Source organism: Globicephala melas, chromosome 11, assembly GCF_963455315.2.
Source record: "Globicephala melas chromosome 11, mGloMel1.2, whole genome shotgun sequence".
NCBI classification, from domain to species: domain Eukaryota; kingdom Metazoa; phylum Chordata; class Mammalia; order Artiodactyla; family Delphinidae; genus Globicephala; species Globicephala melas.
In genome coordinates this window covers 37188725-37211005 of record NC_083324.2, presented here as the reverse complement: position 1 = coordinate 37211005, position 22281 = coordinate 37188725, and the positions used below count along the sequence as shown (strand labels likewise).

The following is a 22281-nucleotide window of genomic DNA, read 5'->3' as shown; positions in this document are numbered from 1 at the left end:
TTAACTGTTTTAAGAATGCACTGTATGCAGATATGTTGAGAAGAAGATAATCTAAAAACCATGACCAGGCAGCCCTTTGCCTTGCTGGACAGCTCCACTTTACAGGGGACTGTCCTCATTGTTAGTTAACTATACTTTCTGGTAACTTCTTTTCATGGCTACTGCTTCTACTGTAGAGAACAGCCTATGAGAATGTTGATCCCTCTTTTGCTCAACAGTTCTCCATATAGCTGTTTGAAGAAAACTGTCGTATCCTCTGAGAACTCATTTAAAGCAAGTTCATGCTTGCTTGCTTGCTTTTTTGTCCCTGTCTTTTCTTGTTCTTGAGTTACTCTCATTTTTTGGTTGCTTTTTAACCATGTCTTTCCCATGCTTTCTAGTTAGTAATAAAAGAAGAATGGCAGCAAAGTAGTTCTGCTTTCTCTTTGTCCTCTTTTAATATCCCATCATCTGCTCTAAGTACTTCTGGGCCTATGATTTTGTTATTCTTGTGTACGTGGTAACAGGTAAAACAGATGTTCCCCCAAGCATCATCAGATTAAAGAGGCAAAATCAAATCATAAATCCATATTTTCCCTGCCTCTTCTCTGCACATTCTTTAAAAATCTAAGGCCACAAGTCTCACTTCTGTCTTTCTTCACGCAATACATGTCAGCTGAGCAATCAGCATGTCATGGGTGCTAAGATGCAAAGAGTAAGACTGACCTCTCCCCTTGAAGAACACATCCCCTGTGTCCTAAGGGGAATCAGGTTCAAACACAAGTGTAGAGCAGGGTTCTGAGTGTAATGTGAGGGCAAGCACTGGGTTCTGTTCTTCTCTGAACCCCAGCACCTGTGAAGTGCCCTGCATAGTATTTGAGGGGATACAAGTTGAGTTAAATACAAAAGATTCTATGTGAGTTCATAAATTAATTGCTTAAGGTTACTGGAGATGCTATCTCAGAAGTTTTCCCCTAAGAGTCGTTCATTCAGCCATTCATTCAGTCAGTATTGCTTGATACCTGCCATATGTCAGACACTGTGTTAACCACTGGGGATTCAGCAGGAGCCCAAGTAGAAAGGCTAGGCCTTCATAGCACTTCCATTCAAGTGGGGAAAAGGCAGATAATAAACATGTCAAACAGATAAATACACAAAGTAAGTGAGAAAAGAACATTGATGATGCTATGAGGGAAATAAACAGGATCTTGGGATGGAATGGCTGGAGAGGAGGGTTTACTTCAGATCAAGAGTTTAGGGAAAGCTTCTCTGACGAGGTGACCTGAGCTGAAATCAGTGTTAAGAACTGGGGGACACACATTTCAGACTGAGGAAGCAGAATGTTTAAAAGCCTGGATGGGAAAGAGCTAGAGTTTTCAAGCAACCATAAAGTGGCTGATGTGACCAAAGCAGAAGCTTTCAAATGTTAGGTTGGATGTGAGAGGTGGCAGAAAGGAAGACCTGAGGGTGGTTCCAGGGGTCTGGCTAGATGAGCTGGGTTGATGGCAGGGTCACCTATGGAGGTACAAAATTCCTGGAGAATATCAGGCTTGGGTGGGGAAAAGGAAGAGTTCCATTGTGGGGGAGCACTTTTCTGGGGGTACTTTCATACTTGTTCTTACCATATCAAATGTATTTGAGTGGCGTCTGATACTAATGCATCTAGCCCAACGGTTTTATCAGGCCATTTCCACTTCTTCATCAAATTTCAGTTTACAAGTCCTCTTGACCAAATGTGTAAGTCTCTATCTGATCCTAATTTCATCCTTATTCACAGAATGCATATGCTTCTGACCTGGCATTTCTTATTCCGGTATCATAATCTGTGGACCAGGAAACCTCCTCTTCTTTATTGCTCTTGATTCAATACATCTTGCTACTTACACATCATCTCTTCCTTTCCCTTTCAGAGTCATGACCTTCCAAAGTTATGCCACTAAAGATGAAAATAAAGAGTCTTTTATTTTCTTACTTGGTTACATTATTCCTGTGTGAATGACTTACAAGGGGGTATCCTTGGTGGGTCTGAGGATGGCTTTTGGCAGGGCGTTCCAAAAAGGCAGCATACTTTTCACTGCTGAGCTGCATCAGGTTCTTACCAGGGAGCCAGGAAAGAGAAAGCACAATGATCTCCTTAGTGACAGAAAGGTTGTAATAACTTTTAGGATCTCTTTTCCCTTCAGGTTTATTAACTTAAGTAGAAAAAGACAGAGAAGCTGCTTCAGCCGTAGTTAAGGGTTCCATTGTCTCCACACAGGGTTGGGAACACCTGTAAACTTCAAACAACTTCCATAGGATCCACCCTCACCTTTTATCCCACTCTTCTGCTCTCCTCTCTTTACCCAGTTGCATCTGTCACAGGTGGCCAGCTTTACCTGGTCCTGGCCATCAGCTGGTGCTGATGGTAAAAATCAAGAGGAGTAGGGAAAGGGGAAGTCAGGTAATGATGGATGACTAGAAGTGAGCTTGTTTTCCTTGCCCTCATCCAGGTTTTCACAGGCTGTCTTCGACAACAGCCTTGTACTCCTCTGCAAAGTGTTTTATATTTTAGGACTTAATGGAGGAACTGATCTCTCGTACCCAGGAAGTGCAAGCGACTTTGCTGTCTGGTTCTGCCTCTCACTCTGAAACTAGTGGATGTTTTAAGCCACTCAGTACATCTCTTGTGGTAGTTGTTTCAAACTGAGAAAAAAAACACTTTCCTTTTTAAATTTAGCAGAGACTTTCCAGGTTCTTTACAGACCAGGCATTAAATTTCCAGATTATTTGTAGACCAGGCATTAAAAGGCTACTGAAACAGAGACTGTAGCGTTTACGGAGATGAGGCCAAACACTGTAACTTATTCTGCAGAATCCTCTGGTGCAGGCCTTGGAACACACATTTTTCTGAACTAGCCATTTTCCAGTGCCAACTGAGTTCAGTGTGGAGCACATAAACACACACACACACACACACACACACACTCACACACGCAAAGTTTTGCTTTGCTGAACCTGAGAGATGAATAGATCATGAAAGTAGCTTGGGAATTGTTTCCTGTCATATAGTTCAAGTAACTGAGCTCCATATTTCATCCTTGGATAAGTTTCTCCTCAGTTTTCAATGTCTCTGCCTTTCCAGTGTCTGGGAAATCGTTAGCCTTTCTTTGATTAGAAAGTATAGTCTTGGATCTTGAATTCTCTTAAAAGAGAATTATTCAGCTCATAAGCATGGGCCAAGCTGCAGGGACTCCTCAGAATCAGATTCTGCTCCCAAAACATGTTATGGGAGCTTTGTCTTCTGTATTGTTCATGAACTATTGATGGCAGGTGTCCTTGTCTGGAAGAGGATGGAAAATGGGTGGGTTAGGTCCACCAGCTCCTGTGCAACTAGGGACAAGTTCTTCAGACTTGACCCCTGGTGGGAAGGCTGGCACCGTGTCCAGCTGTTTCTTGAAGATGCAGAAGACTCTTTAAAGGACTCTTCCTTCTTGGAATAAATTTAAGAGAGGTTCTTATATCATTGCCTTTGTAGCCTTTTATTTCCAGACCTGAGAAAAATGAGAGAAATTTAATTTTCTTTTGATTCTATATGGTCTTGAATTCAACGGCTTCCATAACAGTCTGTGGTTATACACTTCCATAACCGCATGAAATAATTTGATGATTCTCTCAGTACATAGACAGTTGCTGCTCAGTGACCATTGGAGTTTTGAGAAAAGGTTTAAAAACTTAAAGTGCTTCACTACTAAATATAAAGTAGATTAATAATAACCTGCTATATAGCACAGGGAATTCTACTGAATACTCTGTAATGACCTATACAGGAAAAGAATCTAAAACAGAGTGGATATATGTATATGTATAACTGATTCACTTTGCTGTACAGCAGAAACTAACACAACATTGTAAATCAACTCTACTCCAATAAAAATTTTTTAAAAATTAAACTACTTGTCTCCATAGTTGGAATTGTCCCCCTCCCAAGCTTGGTGTATAATTTTCTGGTACTCCACCCTTCATTCCCTCATATGTTAGTTTCTGGACATCTTTAACACCTCTCTATCCCTTTTTCCTCCTACACCTCCAGGCCTTGGAGTACCTTTTCAAGTTTATTGTGCAGTCAAGGATCCTCTACTCACGTGCCACCTGTGGGATGGAAGAGGAGCAATTCCGGTCCAGCATCCAAGAACTTTTCCAGTCCATCCGGTTTGTGCTCAGTTTGGACAGCAGAAACTCAGAAACACTCCTTTTCACTCAGGTCTGTGAGCTACAGCAAAGTTTTGCTGCTGGATTCTTGTCTGTCTTAGCAGGTGATTTCTTTGTCCTCTGGCTTCCAGAGTCAAAGAAGCCCTGCCAAGCTCCTATGTTTTGGGTAAGGGATGAGTTATAAGGAAATACCTAATAGAATAAAATGCTGCTTTTACTTCAAAGCCAGCTATGCCCCAGCTTCCAAATATAAGACAGCCCAGTGGCTTTATGGTGGAGAAGAAGCACAACTTTGCCCTCTTTAGACCAAATTTATTTAGCTACCATGCTATTAGTTGTTTGTGAACATCTTATTTATAGAGGATATTCAGAATGTATAGAGAATTTTATTTCCTAGCCACTGTATTAATTTTGAAAACCTCAGGTTAGTATTGGTCCATCCTAGCAGTTAAGAATGAAATAGGTTGAAAAACAGCAGAAATAACTAGAAAACTTTGGCTAAGAATTAGGATTAGATTCCATTAGAAATACCAGTGTGGGAAGCAAGTTGCCTCCTTATGTTAAAAATGTCTGTCCAGCTAATCAGTCACCTTTTACATGCAACCTTACCCTAGAAGAATTTTATCTAATGAATTTCACTTCTTTGATTTTTCTGAAGCCAATTATTACAGCAAAACCTATGAGCAAAGACCAGACAGCCTTTCTCATGTCCATTCATTCAGTCACTGCCAGGTCTGTCAGAGCAAATGTATGTTTAAATACCTCATTTAAGATTAGAATAGTCTGCTTTTTTTGTTTTCCACTTGCTTCTATGTTGCCCCTTGATGCCAGTTGCCCATAAGCCCCTTGGCCCAGAGAACAGGTGAGCAACTGGGGGATAGCCTCTATAAAACAGTGGAATACATCAAGGTCACCAGGTATCTCTATAAGAAAGGCTCCTTCCATGGTCTCCCCTCCTGAACACCCCAAGCCAGTCATCTTTCTCCTTCCTTCCTCTCCCCCAGCCTATCTGTTCCTGCCAACCAGGGCCCGGGACACCTACTCCTCCCTCAGCATGTGGAGATGTGGGGAGCTAGCAGAGCAAGCCAGATACACTTTCTGAGAACTCAGCAGTGCCCTGTACTCAATGGCATGTTCCTATCACATCAGGATAAATAGCTTAGATGTAGTCTTATCTTAGACCTGAGTCAGAATCAGACCTGCTTCTTTGGTGCCAGGCTCATGTTTCACAGTTTCAGAACTTTCAGCAAGTATGCTCTTCAGTCAGACTTTATATCTTTGATTCTGACCACTAGGAGATGTTATGGTGCAAGTGTCCTTCTGTTCCGATGCCATAAGTATAGGAAATTTCACCATTTAAGAGAGCAAATCAGCTACTGTTTGTTGTTGATTATGAAATACCTGCTTTTCTGGGAATTTCCTAGCAGTCCAGTGGTTAGGACTCGGCACTTTCACTGCCGTGGCCCCAGGTTCAAGCCTTGGTTGGGGAACTAAGATCCTGCAAGCCACACAGCACAGCCAAAAGGAAAGGAAAAAAAAAAGAAATACCTGCTTTTCCCCCTTTGTCTTTTGTATCTAGTTGCTTATGATGATAGTTTTTGTGCTGGTTCTAATTACTGCAAAATGATCTCCTTGATATCCCAGGGAGTTATAAATCTGCCGATAGAATTCATAAAAGTTCAGTCCTTGGTCCTGGCCTGAACATAGACTGCAGTATGACAGACCCATTTCCCCAGGTCATAAATTTTCACTCACTCTAGGCCAGTGTCTTACTGCCTGTTGAAGCAATCAGGAAAAACAGCTCCCCACCCTGCCCCCCAAACTGTCACTTAGGAAGAGCGCACTCTCACCTCGTCTCAAGGTGACACTCCATTTCCCTTTGTAAATCTTGGCTTAATAGTGTAAGAGGACTGAGAAGTACGAAGAGCCTCCTTCATGCTGCTTCCGTTTAGACAAGAGAAATGAACAAGAGCCAGCATTTATTGAAGGCCTATTGTGTGCCAGGCAGTCTACTGGAAATTAATTTTATGCACCTAAACTTTTTCCTCATACCAATACGAGGAGATAAGTAATAGCATCATCCCCATTTTATAGATGAGAAAAGTGAGAATTAGGTAGTAACTCACCCAAGGTTATGTGGCAGATAAGTGGTAACGCTGGGATTTAAACTCATGTCTGTCCAATTCCAAAACCCATTCTCTTTCTCCTAAACTATTCTGCCTCCCAAAGGCTCAGATTCTCAAGAGAATATTGAGACTCAGTTCTCAAGAGGTTACCATATGGGTCTGCCAGAGCTAAGATCCTAGGAGAGAATTCTCCAAACACACACATACTCCACTTGTCCAGGCCATCTAGGTCTCTGAACTCTATGCCAACATTATCCCCAGTCCTCAAGAGTTCATGGCTGACTAAATCCACACATTCTCCATCCTTTTGGATTTACACTTGAAACTGCCAGGCATCACACGTGAAGGAACTAATTTACAAAGTCTTTAGATTTCATGGTTTCAAATAAATGACACTATTCTGGGGAAATGGTCCAGTTTTCAGAGCTGGATTGCTAGCTGAAGGACTGTGAATGGAGTTCACCTAGTGCTGCTTGATGGTGCTCAGTTATCTTTGCCTACGTTCTTTGAGAGCTTCCTGGCTTGAATTTGGGACTGAAACTGGAAAATCAAGAGCTTGATCGTAGAGACAGACAAAAAAATTTAAATCCATTTTATGAGCAAAAACAGCTATAGATGTTAAGCCCTAGAGTTAATTTCTGTATATATTCCCTTCTCTTGCCAGCAAATGCCTTGGCAAGTTCTGAAAGCTTCAAGCGGCCTGAGCCCCAGTAAATTCTCTTGTTTTGGTTACCTTTTTGGTTCTTCCTGCTGCATGCCCTAAGAGTGCTGCAGGGTGGAGTCCAAGGCCAGGGAGGAGCACATTCGAGGCAGGGGTGCTGCAATGACTTCTCAACCTCTCACCACCATGTATCATTGTCTAAGCATGCAAGATAGATGCATACCTAACTCTGAGCTAACCAGACCTTCACTTGCTTCCGCAGGCTGCACTTCTCAATTCCTTCCCAACAATCTTTGATGAGCTGCTGCAAATGTTCACTGTGCAGGAGGTAGCAGAGTTTGTGAGAGGGACTCTGGGGAGCATGCCCAGCACTGTGCACATTGGGCAGTCAATGGATGTGGTCAAGCTGCAGTCCATTGCCAGAACTGTGGATAGCCGCCTATTTTCTTTCTCAGGTAAATCAAGTTGGGATGAGAGTCACACTCACCTTTCTTCCTTATCAGGGTGTTGACCAAGTGGGAAGCAAAGGATCAGGTTCATCAGCCATCATGCAAGACACCAGTGGCCCTTCAAGGGCAGAGTTTTTGGTAAACTCTGTTAGAGAATGCAGCCAGAACCTAGGCCTACTGCCTTACTCACAATTTATTCCTAGGGACCCACATGGGGTGGCCTGCCTCCAGGCCCACAAGTCAAGCCGGCTGCCAAGAATGGGGCCTGCCATAGCCCCAGCAGGATGAAAAAGCAGAAGGAAAGGAAGGGGAACAAGAGAGAAAGGTCTAGCCCAAGGGGATAGGATAAGTCAAGGAAATAAAAGAGACCCTGAAAGGGGGGCCCTGAGGACCCACTATGCTTTCTTGGTTCCTGTCCTCACCAGTCAGATAGATTCCTCTCTCTGAAGGAGCTTCTAAAGATTAGACAAAGTGATGGAGAGGAGCCCTCCACACTCCAAAAGAGGTCAGGACAGCCTAACACATACCGTCAGCAGGCCAGACTGTCTTTCAGAAGGAACCCCTGGATTCATACCTGAAACCACGTTGAATGTGATCAAGTACTCAATAGTCAGATGTTAAGATCAATGTGAGCCTGATCCTTTAAGCAGAATATCACTATTGTGGAATAAATTTCTAGGGCACAGGAATAAATCTGAAATGCTAGTAAAGCAATTATTATTAGAATTTTTATAATTAGAATTTTTTGGTAGTAAAATTTTTTAAGTTTGACTTTTAAAGTATAGGAACAATAATTTCTCAGCCCAGAGCTACACACATTTGCAGTACTAAATAAATACTCTCTTTAACTTAACTCTACCTGTGTAAAGTATTGCTGATGGTAAAGCTGCCACCAAGAAATTCAGATTTTCTCCACCTGTAACTTTTTATGGTAAACACTTTGCATCAGTTCCTGGATTGAAGGTAAAATCAATGGTTTGGACATACTTTCATTGAAGCCACTGCATACACTCAAGCTTTGAGCACTGCTTAAAGCAGATGCTTTCTGAATATATGGGAAGACGGACAGCAGACTGCCCTCATTGACATACGTTATTTCTAATACTTTTGCATGTACTTGCTGCTTCCCATAATCACTTAAGAAAAATTGTTCTTATCTGGCTGGAACTATGTAACTGGATATTGAGATAAAAAGCCACGACCAAATTTTCACTTGCATCTCACTTTCATTGAATGCCTGAGTTGAAGCATCTTCCCTGAAGCAGGAAGACTTTTACCAGTGGTGTCATTAACCAACACATATCCTCAGAGCATATCAGTTTGGTTTCTTCATTAGCAGGTTCCAATAAAAAACTACTATTTTGTCTGCAGGCAGCTGTTGGTTGTTACAAATCTTGCTCTGTTGGTATTTTGGTCTACAAAATACAGTATGAACTTCTCTTTTATCCAAGCATCCTTTTAAACATAGAATAGCTGTCATTCCATTTTTTTGAACATATTCTAAGTATTTGACAAGGCAGTCCCCAAAACCTCTTGTATGTCATGTAGTTTGTCTTTTGCTGAAAAAGATTTTCATTCTGAATTTCATCTGGAATACTTAATTATGGTCAAATATGAATAATAAATCCCAAATGCCTTGGCTTGTTTGTGTTACTGGTAGTCTGACCGAATCATGCTGGCCGGGTGTCGTGGTACTTTTATCACACAGTCATTGACTACATTGGAGTGCAAGATACCAGAATCATGTTCACACTTGTATTTCACCTTCTCACCACACCTGTGAAGTCATAGATGGGGGAAATTAAGCCCACAGGAGGAGTCAACCTGCCTAAAATCTTAGAGTGAATTAATAAAAGAGCTTGATTTAGGATTTAGCCTTCTTGAATTTGGAGTTCTAAATATAGTCAGCCCCTGATGAAAATATTATTCAGGTAGCATTGAAGAGAAAAGAAAAGAAAAACATTTTAATGTATGCAGTAGGATTGACAATGAGGTTTAGCTGATTATTGCAGGCTTATGACAAGATAAAAGTCCTGCTTCTATTCCTTTCATTGCTGTGGATACATGTAGCATCCCACAAGCCTGAGGGGAAAAGGAGGCAGGCCTGATGGCTGACGCAAAGTGCGTAACTTATGGGGGTGCAAGTGCCAGGCCGCCATCCAGGGCATTGTGAAGAGGGACCATTTATAATCCATACCAAGTCTGCAAGTTCAATCAGTGTAGTTCAGGGCTTCCCTGGTGATGCAGTGGTTAAGAATCCTCCCGCCAATGCAGGGGACACGGGTTCGAGCCCTGTTCTGGGAAGATCCCGCATGCCGCAGAGCAACTAAGCCCGTGCGCTACAACTACTGAGCCTGCGCTCTAGAGCCCACGAACCACAACTGCTGAGCCCACGTGCCACAGCTACTGAAGCCTGTGTGCCTAGAGCCCATGCTCTGCAACAAGAGAAGCCACCGCAATGAGAAGCCCGTGCACCACAATGAAGAGTAGCCCCTGCTCATTGCAACTAGAGAAAGCCTGCACGCAGCGACGAAGGCCCAACACAGCCAAAAATAAATAAATTTATTTATTTTTTAAAAAAATCAATGTAGTTCATAGAACTGTGTCACTTAAATGGGGTTTTCACTGTAATCTGTGCTTTTAATTTGGAGTCTAGTCAGTAAAGAGATTTCATTTGGAAGCAGTCTCCTAACATTATCCTGAATAACATGCCCTAGATATTTAGGCCTGAAATGAGAAAGAAGGAACAATAGATAGAAGGATAATGCTGTGCAATGTCTTAAAATGTCCAGGAAGTGGGCTGTTAGGCCTACATAAGGGAAGGGGGTGATTTGCAGCTTGGCTCCAGTCTCAGCCCCACCTACTTTGAGACCAGCTGCATCCCACATTGCCACTTGCTTCCAAAGGTAGCTGGTTCTCCTCTGAAGGGCTTCTTCACCTTTGTGTTTTCTCTCTCAGAATCCCGTCGCATCCTGCTTCCTGTGGTTCTCCATCACATTCACCTTCACCTGAGGCAGCAGAAAGAGCTGCTAATCTGCTCAGGGATTCTTGGCAGCATCTTCTCCATCGTCAAGACCAGCTCTCTGGTAGTGGCCCTAGACCCACTCCACTCCCCACCCAAAGCTCTGTCCCTCTCTTGTGTTACTTTAGCCAGAGGCAGACCAACAAAGATCACTCTGTACACTTCCCAGTCAGAGAAGCTTTCATCAGTGATGGGGGTGCCCAAGTGAATGGAGGCCTCCCTGTGTGTGCCCAGCAGGCTTCTCAACACAGCAGTCTTGCTATGTTAAAAAATTGTACTGCCATAAATACACCCAGAAACATAGTTATCTGTAGTACCAAAAAGCCCAATCCTGTGCATGCTCTATTTCTGTCAAAAGGTATTACTTCTGTATTCCTGGGAGTGTTCTAAGGATACTCACGCACAAGCACAGGGAGGCAGGCCCAGGCTGAGAGGCAGCTTGCTCATTCAGACTTTTCTGGCAGCTTCCTGGCAGCTTGATTCTACCCATATGGCATTCCTATACCATGCCAGATGAGAGCAGGGTGTACGAGAGATAAATGTTGTCCACAAGAGTTCTGAGCCTCATGGGATGGTAGGGTTGTACTTTAGGGGTCAGGTTTCAACTACTAGTGCTTTTGCCTATTTTCTTTCTTCTTTATTTTTATTTTTTAGAAGAGATCTGTGGTAGGGAAGGGAGGTAGGAAAGGAGGGAAAACGTATCAGGCATGAATAAGGGTAGGAATTTATTTTAATTATATTTATTTTATATATTTATGATAATGGAAGAAACGCATATTTCTTTTAGAAAATTTGGAAACTTATAGGAAAATATAAAGAAACTTAAAACAAGAATGAGTTTTAATTATGCTATCTTATTAAGTTGAGGTAAGGTTTTTGGAGAATAAAATTTCAAGTGCATTTAAAATGAATGCCAGTAGCCAAGTGATAGGAACATACGAGGTTAGGTTATCCAGGAAGATAGAGCAGGAGAGGTGCTGAAAAGAAAGAGTGTGCTTGGTTTGAATAGGATACAAGGACTCAATAGGGGGCTCTGGTATCCAGACTTAAAGTACCACCTGGTGGTGGGGGCCCAGCTTGGCAGAGTGACTGTGATGGTTGTAGTGGCCCTTTTGTTTGATCTTGGCTCCAGGCAACGCCTAGCAGCTCTCTTTCCCATCAGGCCTCAGAGAAGCAACATCAGGCACATAAGGTGTACTGGTAACCCAGGGTCAGACTTGGGATGGGAGGCTTACTGCTAAAGAAAAAGAGAAATTGAAGGGGAAAAGAAAGGGTAGGGGAGGAATGGCAGAGGAATGGGAACAGGTAAAAACCTGAAGATGATCTGGTTGTGTTTGTGGGGCTAGAGAGTCAAGTGCAATTAGTTGCTTACAACTACTCAAAGAGCCATCACAGGTTTTAAGAGTGTTATGATCAGTTCAGCAAATGAGAAAGAAGACTTTGGTCCCAAGAGCTGCTCAAATTTTTCATGTGGAATGGGGCTCAGTGTAACTATATTGAATGGATGGAGGGTGGGTGAAATTTAAGCTCCATGAAAGCAGAGATATTACCTTTCCTGTTCACTTCTGTATACTCAGTTCTCAAACAGTGACTGGCACATGGTAAATACTTACTGAATGGTGGGTTGATGGATGGATGGACATTTGGACCAGTAATAATATAAAGAGACTGGAGAAGAGGCAATGGGAATCTCTTTGTGAGATAATGAAAATCAAGTTATAGGGTTTAAGATTGCATGTGAGAGGTCTATAAAAAGATAGCACAGACTCTGCCTATATTCAGAACCTGGTGACTGGGAAGCAGCCCTTAGTGAGGAGGCGTGCTCCGTTGTTTTTGTGAGGCTGCCTGAAAAAGATGCACTGAGACCAGAGTCCTTCTGGTGGACCAGGGAATGTGAGCAAGAATGCCAAGGAGCTAGAAGTGGCATGTCTGGGCAGCAGTCAGGCCTGGCAAAAATTGAGGTCACTCAAGGAGAAAATGGTTCTCAGAAAGACTGAGATACTTCTGTGTGCATTAGCAATAGTAAAGGTGCTGCCACCACACCCCCTGGTGTGAATTCTTTACCATTTTCTCAAAATGTTAGTCAGCAGTGCTGTGCTTCCTCCTGACTTTCGTAGGAAAATCAAAGAAAACATTTAACTTAGAACCTTCACTTCTGCCCTGTATATTGAAATTAATGTATTTGTCTGAGGTTCAGAACTATAGGTGTCAGAGTGGTGCTGCGTTGGGGTAAGGCCCCAGCCACCAAACCAGTGCAACAGTGGCAGGTGTGCCTCACCTCCTTTCAGAGCCATTGTTCCAGGTTCCTTGACACTGCATACCAGTGAGGCCAGGAGCTCAGTGTTGAGAATTAAGTCAGAAGACCACTCCTGATGTGGCTGACTTAGTAAGTACTGCCAGCTGCACGTCAGCAGGTCTGGCACTAACTGTGTGCTCTCTCGCTGCTCACTCCAGGAGGCAGATGTCATGGAGGAGGTAGAAATGATGGTGGAGAGCCTCTTGGACGTGCTCTTACAGACTCTGCTCACCATCATGAGCAAATCGCACGCTCAGGAGGCGGTAAGAGGGCAGCGGTGCCCGCAGTGCACAGCGGAGATCACTGTTAGTAACTAACATTCAGGTTTTCTTGCTTTCTTTTCTAACCTGGGGTTCCTCCACACCAAACCTCATCTCACCATCACACCACCTTCATCTCAGCTTCCCTTCCTGCCTGGTTGTCAGCATGCTGCCCTTTTTCCTTCTCGAGTCGTACTCCATCTCCACTCTGAAAGCTCTAAGTTCATACTCACAGGAGTCTACTTAGGGGCAGATCCAGTGATGCTTCCTGTCCTGTTTTCCTGCACACCACCTCCATTGGCCTTTGCATTTGAGCCGAGTCATTTTCTATAATGTGGAATAAAGCAGAGACATAGTAAGAGGTTGAAGGTGAAAAATATAGACTATTCCTTTTAGGAGCAGGCTCTTGTAAATGACGTGCATGACAGTTATTTTCTCACGATTTGCTTGTACCTACAAATTAGTCACTTTTGTCCATAGTGTTTGTATCTAAATGTCTAGCATCAGGAAAAATGTGATGAGGTAGAATTGGACTGGCATTACTGAACAATGATATCCTATGATCGAATTAGAAGAGAAACAGACTGGGAAAGCTTCTCAGGTGTGGCAAAGAGACACCCCCCAGGGCCCCCACCCCTATACAGAGTGGACTTCTTAGACCTGATGTTGGAACATGATAAACAGATTGCTTGGAATCTTCTAGTTGGCAGGTGGAAGACTACAATGATCCCTTTGTAGAAAACCTTCTATGGGAGCAAGCCAAGCTCCAGCATGTTAGGGAGAGCAAAGAGTAGACATGAGTTCTGGAGCATTGGGCTTGGAAGGAATATCTGCTCTCTTAGGAACCCCTATTCAGGACACCCTCACTATAGGTAAAAACATACGCACCCTGCCATGTCCTGGCAGCCCATCCTTCTAACCAGCAATGACACAGTGCTGGCTGTGGGCCAGATTCTGCTTTATGCACTCTACAAATATTAACTCATTAGCAATACTAAAGAAGTGATCTGTTTTATATGGATTTAATGAAGATGATAGCAACAATTTATTGAGCACGGCTTTATGTAGTGAACTGTTTACTTAAATGCTTTATGTACATTAATGCATCTGATCCTCACAACAAATCTATAAATTATGGCTTATGTCCATTTTTTCAGATAAAGCTGAGGTTCATGCACCTGTATGTATTTTAAATACATGTGTGTATAATAATTTCATGAGTCTAAAAAGGATCTGAGAGACTAAAAAACTGTTGTCAAATTCCCATGAGTTTAAAAACATTTGAAAACTGCCCAAATGAAGTAATTTTTCCTCCATCCCTTCTAAGGAGGCAACCTTGTAAGAGGAAGCCATGCTCAGCTGCCCTGTGCCAAAAATTTCCATGAGATGAGTCTTTGGAGTCCTTAACGTGGGGTTTTCATCCATGTACCCCAGTTAGAACTTGAAGAAATTTTAAAGACTCATTTTTTTATCTTTAAATTTTTACTTAAAGCCATTAGCTCATCTTCTCATAAAGTTCAGTTTTGACTCTTCTGCTTTCCAGAGAGTTATGTTGATCTACTATGTTCCATCTGCCTGGTCCGGTAATCACATGTAAGCTCTGGGAGGTCCCCAAGGAGATCCTTGTAGAAGGGCTTCTCCAGCCCAGCAGGATAGGCAGAGTCCAGATTCTGTCCAGAGAAGGCTGAGAGCCCTGTTCCCAGTAGCCCCTCCAGACTTCTGTATGGTACCCTGGCAACATATAATGACAAAGGACTGTGAAGCCAAAACTTTCCTAGGAAAAAAGCTAGAATATCTGTCTTACTTGGCAGTACTTCTTTGTTATAGGTTAAGGTTTTTCAATTAGCCCCATGCTGCAGAGGTCTTATTAAAATTCCCAACCCTTCAGGCCCCCCTTAGCTGAAAAGAAAATTCATTTTCAGGGCCAGAGTTGTCACCTTCCCTTTCATGATCATTGGGGCCATCTCAGACCCTTCCTTCTCTCCTTGCCCTCTGTGGATTGGGGGAACACAGCTCTTGTCATTGGCTTTGCTAAGTGTTTTTTGGGTTGGTCCCCAGGGCGAGTATGTGTCCTGCCTTCTCTCATTGCTCCGCCAGATGTGTGACACCCATTACCAGCACCTCCTGGACAACTTCCAGAGCAAAGATGAGCTCAAGGTAGGCAGAAAAACATTGATCTTTCACCTGGGAAAGGAAGCATGCAGCTAAGACTGCCCAGGAGTCTTTCCCCTGCCAGAGGGTGAGTGCAAGTGGCCAGTGTTGCCAAAGTATAAGATGTACCAGCCTCACTTTACATCTGACTGCATGGCTTCCAGAAGCTGAAAGCCAGCAATATTCCCGTAGATCCAGACCCCAGTAACATTGGCAAGTTTTCCCTGACTGATAGCAGCCCCGTGACCATGTGCCTCTTTGAGAGGCTACTCTGGGCCACACTGGTTGTCAGCAAACCAGGACTCTTCCCTTTCTTATGAGCTCAACAGATGATTTGTAGATTGCTCATGAAACAGGCTTCACAAGACCTATCAATGTTCCAGCTGTCTTTTTGCAGAGAGTGATAATCTGATCTATAATTTATATGGAAATGTGAGGAACTCAGAATAGCCAAATGGTCTTGAAAAAGAAAACAAAATTGGAGGATTCACACTTCCCAGTTTCAAAACTTACAACAAAATAACAGTAATCAAGATTGGTACTGGCCTAAAGTTAGACAGATAACAGTGGAATTGGATTGAGAGTCCAGAAATAAACCTTTATATTTACAGTCAATTGATATTCAATAATGGTGCCAAGACAGTTTCAATGAGGAAAGAAGAGTCTTTTCAACAAATTGTGCTGGGACAACTTGATACCTACATGCAGAAGAATGAAATTGTACCCCTACTTCACACCATATAAAAAATTAACTCAGAAGGGATCGTAGACCTATTTGTAAAAGCTAAACTGTAAAACTCTTAGAAGGAAACATAGAAGTATATCTTTAAATCCTTGGGTTTAGCTGTGGTTTCTGAGATTTGACACCAAAAGTAGGAACAACAAAAGATAAAATAGGTAAGTTAGACTTTACCAAAATTAAAAACTTGTGTATTTCAAAGGACACCATCAAGAAAGTTAAAGACAACCCACAAATGAAAGAAAATATTGGCAAAGCATGAATGTAATAAAGGACTTGTATCTCTTATATAAAGAACTCTTACAACTCAACAATAAAAAGACAAATAACCCAATTTAATAATGAGCCAAGGATTTTAATAGACATGTCCCCAAAGAATATATGCAAATGGTCAATACACAGTTGAAAAGATGTTCAACATCATTAGTCATTAGGGAAATGCAGATCAAAACCACAGTAAGATACTGCTTCACTTTCAAAGTGGATATAATTAAAAAGACAAGTATTGGTATTAATTCTAACTTAAACATTTGGTAGAATTCACCAGTGAAGCCATCTGGTCCTGTGCTTTTCTTTGTGTGAAGCTTTTCAGTTATTAATTTGATCTCTTCATTTATGATAGGTCTACTCAAATTTTCTGTTTCTTCTTTAAATGAATTTTAGTAGTTTGTATCTTTCTAAGAATTTGTCCATTTCATCTAGATTATATTATTTGTTGGCATGCATTTGGTCCATAGTAGTCCCTTATAAACCTTTCTAGTTCTGTAACATTAGTAATGATATCCCTTCTTTCATCCCTAATTTTTATTTATTTATTTATTATTTAGTTATTTTTAATTTATTGGCTGCATTGGGTCTTCATTGCTGCAAGCGGGCTTTTTCTAGTTATGGCAAGCAGGGGCTACTCTTCATTGTGGTACGCAGGCTTCTCATTGCAGTGGCTTCTCTTTGTTGCAGAGCACGGGCTCTAGGCACGCAGGCTTCAGTAATTGCAGCATGCGGGCTCAGTAGTTGTGTTTTGCGGGCTCTAGAGTGTAGGTTCAGTAGTTGTGGTGCACAGGCTTAGTTGCTCCGCGGCATGTGGGATCTTCCCGGACCAGAGTTCGAACCCATGTCCCCTGCATTGGCAGGTGGATTCTTAACCACTGCGCCACCAGGGAAGTCCTATCCTTAATTTTAGTAATTTGAGTCTTCTCTCTCCTTTTTTTTCTTGGTCAGACTAGCTAAAATTTGTCAATTTTGTTATCTTTTCAAAGAACCAGCTTTTGGTTTCATTTTCTCCTCTGTTTTCCTCTTCTCTATTTCATTTATTTCTGTTCTAATTTTTATTATTCCCTTCCTTCTGCTTACTTTAGTTTGTTCTTCTTTTTCTAGTTTCATAAGGTATAATGTAGTTTATTGATTTGGGATCTTTCTTCTTTTTAATATAGGCACTACAGCTATAATCTTTAGCTTCATCCCTTAAGTTTTGTTTTGTTTTGTTTTTTCATCCCTTAAGTTTTGATTTGATATGTTTTCCCTTTTATTCATGTCAAAGCTGTTCCTAATTTCCTTGTGGTTCCTTCTTTGGTGCATTGGTTATTTGGGAGTGTACTGTTTCATTCCACATTTAAAAAAATTTTCCTATATTTCCTTCTTGATTCCTTCTTTCCTTATTGATTTCTAACTCCCTTTCATGATGGTTGGAGAGCATGATGTGTGTGATTTCAGTTCTTTTAAATTTACTGAGGCTTTCTTTATGGTCTAACATGGTCTACCCCAAAGAAGAGAATGCACATGTCCTTCTGTGTGCATTTTAGAAAAATGTGTGTATTCTGCTCTTGTTGGATGGGGTGTTGTATAGATGTCAGTTAGGTCTAGTTAGTATATAGTATTGTTCAAGATTTCTTTTTAAATATTTATTTATTTATTTGGCTACGTCACGTCTTAGTTGTGACACGCAGGATCTTAGTTGCAGCATGCAGGATCTTTCATTGCGGCATGCGGACTTCTCTATAGTTGCGATGCACAGGCTCTAGAGCGTGTGGGCTCAGTAGTTGCAGCACACGGGCTCTCTAGTTGTGGCACGCGGGCTCCAGAGCACACGGGCTCAGTAGTTGCGGTGCGCAGGCTTTCTAGTTGTGGTGCATGGGCTCTAGAGCACGCAGGCTTAGTTGCCCCATGGCATGTGAGATCTTAGTTCCCTGACCAGGGATTGAACTCACATCCCCTGCATTGGAAGGCAGATTCTTAACCACTGGACCACCAGGGAAGTCCCATTCAAGATTTCTTTTTCCTTGATGATCTTCTATTTAGTTGTTCTATACATTATTGAAAATGGTACATTAAAGCCTCCAACTGTCATTGTTGAATTGTCTGTTTTTCCCTTCAGTTTTGTTAGGTTTTGCTTCCTGTATTTTGAGGCTCTCTTTTAAGTGCATTTATGTTTATGTCTTCCATATCAACTGACTCCTTTATCACTATAAAATGTTCTTTTTAATCTCTATTAACAATTTTTGTTAAAGTCTATATTGTTTGGTGTTAACATAGCCACACCAGTTTTCTTTTGGGTACTATTTTCATTGTATATATTTGTCTATCCTTTTACATTCAATATATTTGTGTCTTTGAATCTGAAGTATTTATGTATCTTGTAGATAACATACAATTGGATCATGTTCATTTTTTAATCCATTCTTCCTGTCTCTGCCTTTTGATTGGAATGCTTAACCCATTTACATTTGTTGTAATTACCAGTAAGAGGATTTACACCTGCCATTTTGCTATTTGTTTTATATCTGTCTTATGTATGTTTCCATAATTTCCTGTTTCATTTCACATCTTATAATTTCTTTGTTGAAAACTGGACAATTTAAATAATGTAGCAAGTCTGGTAATCAGATTCCCTTCCCCCTGCCCACATCCCCAGGGTTTGTTGTTGTTTCATTTTTGTTGTTGATATTTGTTTGTTTAGTGACTTTCCTGGACTAATTCTTTAATGTCTGCATCTTTTGTTGTGTGCAGCCCCTGAAGTTTTCATTCAGTTAGCTTAATGATAAGCTAATAACTAGACAGAGATTTCCTTAAACACCTTAAATCAATGAGTCTTCCACTTCACTAAGTGTCTCTGTGTGGGGTTGGGGCTCACCTTCAGTGCTTCAGCAGTTTACGTTGCTGCCTTAGCCTTCACTTCTTGCTTGCATAGAGCCTCAAAGTCAGCCAGAGGTGACAGATTAGGCTTCTTAGGTCTTTTCTGGGGATGTGTACAGCCCTGCACACATATGTGGCCTTCTAGATTCCTAGGAATATGTCAGAGCTTTTCAAAGCCCCAAGTGTAGGTCTCATTACCCATATTTTTCTTTTAAGTGTTTTGGCCACTCTCTTGTTTGTCCCAATTGATATGATTGCTTCTTGCAGCTGGGATGTTAAATTATTATGGATGATGTTTTCAACAGCTGCACTACGGATAAGGCTTTTCTCACTTAGTGAACTCTGAGTCCAGTCAATTAAGCCCTCTGAATGGGGCTTTCCCAGGTTGCTGCCTAACAGATCAAACAGTAACAATTCTCTTGGGATGGCACTTTTTGGGGAGCTCCAAAACCATTTTGTCCCTTCTAGTGACTGCTAGGGTGCTGGGTTTTACTACTACCATGGTTCTACAGCTGCTTGTTTTCAAGGATACCCTGAAGATAGGGAGAGAGAGGGGATGGGAATGGGGAAAGTTAAAACACAATAAAGCTCACTTTTCCTACTGAGATTCAACCATTTTTCTTAAATAACATTTCTTATTGTTGCAAGCCTTTCATTAACCAGTCTTTGTGACTGTTCTCATTGCTTTCATGGAGGAGCATATTTTCGGAGGTACTTACTCTGCTATCCCTAAAGTGCTTCTGTTGTCAATGCGTTCTTAACATCCAGGAAAGCAAGTTCTTACAGTCAAGTGCTCAGGGGTCATGCCCCAAAGATTGAGAACGATGGACTCTGGTGGATATCATTTCTGCTGGACCCCCTGTGCTTTGGTCGTTAGGCACTGGGCTGAGTGGGTATAGTGCATCTCTTCTACCCAGTTTGGCACTGACCTATGAGAGTGCCCAGACCTCACTCTCATGCAGCCCTCTAAGAGAAAAGCAGCTCACAAAGGGAACCAGAGTATCACCTACTGGTCCCATACATTTTCATGGTCTAGAGGTCTGGAGAGCCCTGTTGAGGAAATGTCTGCTGCAGTGGTAGAGGTATGGTGTCTCACATCAGATTTTCCTCTTGGACCAGGAATTTCTGCTGAAGATTTTCTGTGTGTTCCGGAACCTGATGAAGATGAGTGTCTTTCCTCGGGACTGGATGGTGATGAGACTTCTCACAAGCAAGTGAGTGTGGAAGGGCCCTGCACCAGCATCCACAGAACTGTTCCCAGACAAAGGAGAGTGTGTATATGTGTGAGAGAAAAAGCAAGTCAGAAATCAAGGTCAAAGCCATGGGGACAGAGAGGAGAGGGCAAATGTGAAAATGTTTGGAGGCACAATCAGCAGGACTTGGCCATTTACCAAAGTTCACGGAGAAGGAATAGTCAAAGATAATTTAAAACTGGAATCTAAGTGCCTGGCAGACGATGTCATGGTAAGGATAGAAAAGGAACTTTTAAGAATGAGAAATATAATACCCAGAGAAGGGTTCCTCCTTGAGGAGGGCCTGTTCATTGGCCTCTGTTGCTCTGTAATTTCAGGCAGTATCCCAAGGCCTCCTCTTGATTTGATTTGTGTTGTCTGCCAGACACTGCTTGCCTCCCACAACAAGTGCTAATTACCCACCTGAGACCTGGCTGTGAGGCTGTTTGACCACTTCTAATGCTGGCCACAGAATTCACACTCAGGCTGACCCCAAATTGTCTGCCCCATTCATATTTCTACGCTGTGCTTCTAACTGACAAACCAGACAAGTAATGTGGGTGGTAAGGTGCTTGTGGGAGAAGGCCACTTGGCCTCCACTCTCTAGTCTACTGCCTGCTCCCTCTGATCTGCCTTTCATGTTGACCTTATGCAGTGTGGTGAAATTATTTATGTTAGCTATATTACCAAGGTGTCAGCATGGTCTTTCTACTTTGTACCTTTTATAGCACTCTTTTTTCTTTTTTCAAAACTGCAAACATTTTATACAGAACAGAAGAAGGGTTTTAAACAGAGTTGCACAGATTTTCCTTAAATAGTGGATTTTCCATTTGATCCCCTCTTGTTTCTCTTAGCTCTAGTCAGGCCCTCTCCAGCCCATTCTGCAGGAGCAGCCTCTTCCTTCAAAGCTTTTACTTTTCAAATTTGTTTGCTGGTAACTAGTCTCTCTAATGCACTGTTTTTGCCTTGCCCCTCTTCTGCACCAAGGCTTCGGATGTAAGCTCCTTTGCCAGGCATCCAACACCCTCTGTAATCAAACCCTTACCTGCCTGTCCCACCTCACTTTCTCCCTCCCTTGACCTGTGCCCTTGGTTCTAGCAAATCAGCCTCCCATTGCCCCTTAAATGTGCCCAGGTGAAAAGTGAAAGTGATATTCTAGATCAAAGGCTGAAATCAAATGACTTATACATGAAAATAATAGTATATGTTAAAAGTAGAGGTTTAATAACTATAAACCATTATTATCAAGTAAAATAATAGAATGCTACTCTAAGTCCTCTGGTGGTCATAATATATGTTCATTATCCAAGGTCCCCAAAATACTAGAATCACTCTTTGAACTGGAAGAAACCTTGAAGAACCATTAAACCTCACTCCCCTCCTTTTATAGGCAGGGAAACTGGGGCCCAGAGAGAAGTAGTACCAAGGCCAGGTAATGGCAGAGCTAGGTCTAGAACCAACTGGTGGGGCATTTCTCCAAGATGGGTTTTTTGTGGGGTTTGTGCCATCTCTCTCTCTCCTTTAAAGTCACATCTTACACGAGAGCTAGTTGTACTCTAGAAGTTTGCACACGGGCCATAGACGGTTGATGCTAAGCCATAGGATGCCATCATTAGTCTTTTAACTCTGCCAACACCTTGTTCCCTTACTGCAGTATTATAGTCACTACAGTCCAGTACCTGTCTTCTGCACTGCACAAGAATTTCACAGAGACAGACTTCGACTTTAAGGTAGGAGCTCCTAAAATCCATCACTGTCTTTGTAATAACCCTAGAAAGCCAGAAACCAAGCTCACTGTTTCGTTTTTGTTTTACTTAAAACAACCATTTTATTTTGCTCACAAGTTTGTAGGTCAGGAATTTGAGAAGGATTCAGCTAGGTGTCTGCTAGGTGGCTGGGGGCTTTCTTAATATGTTCATAGTATCAAACAGTTTCCAAGCTTGCTAGTAATTAGAGTATGACCTAGAAGACCCCTGTTGGAGGTGTTGGGAGCCAGACATCCATGAGTTTGTTTTCTAGTCCAGAATCAACACTACTGGTTTCAGGGAA

The 22281-nt window shown here is 42.1% G+C and overlaps 1 protein-coding gene across 9 annotated transcripts in view; it reads left to right on the top strand.

Annotated features, from left to right (window-relative positions):
- DOCK3 (dedicator of cytokinesis 3) overlaps positions 1-22281 on the top strand; it is a 403879-nt gene that overhangs the window by 330510 nt on the left and 51088 nt on the right. For 8 of the 9 annotated variants that reach the window (XM_060308604.1, XM_060308607.1, XM_060308606.1 and 5 more), the window contains exons 23-29: positions 4049-4219; positions 7217-7409; positions 10362-10489; positions 12880-13026; positions 15040-15138; positions 20120-20214; positions 21887-21962. In XM_060308604.1, the coding sequence (XP_060164587.1) occupies positions 4049-4219; positions 7217-7409; positions 10362-10489; positions 12880-13026; positions 15040-15138; positions 20120-20214; positions 21887-21962 (909 nt within the window). The remainder of the gene's footprint in view (positions 1-4048; positions 4220-7216; positions 7410-10361; positions 10490-12879; positions 13027-15039; positions 15139-20119; positions 20215-21886; positions 21963-22281) is intronic. The other variant, XM_060308605.1, reaches the window with a different exon arrangement.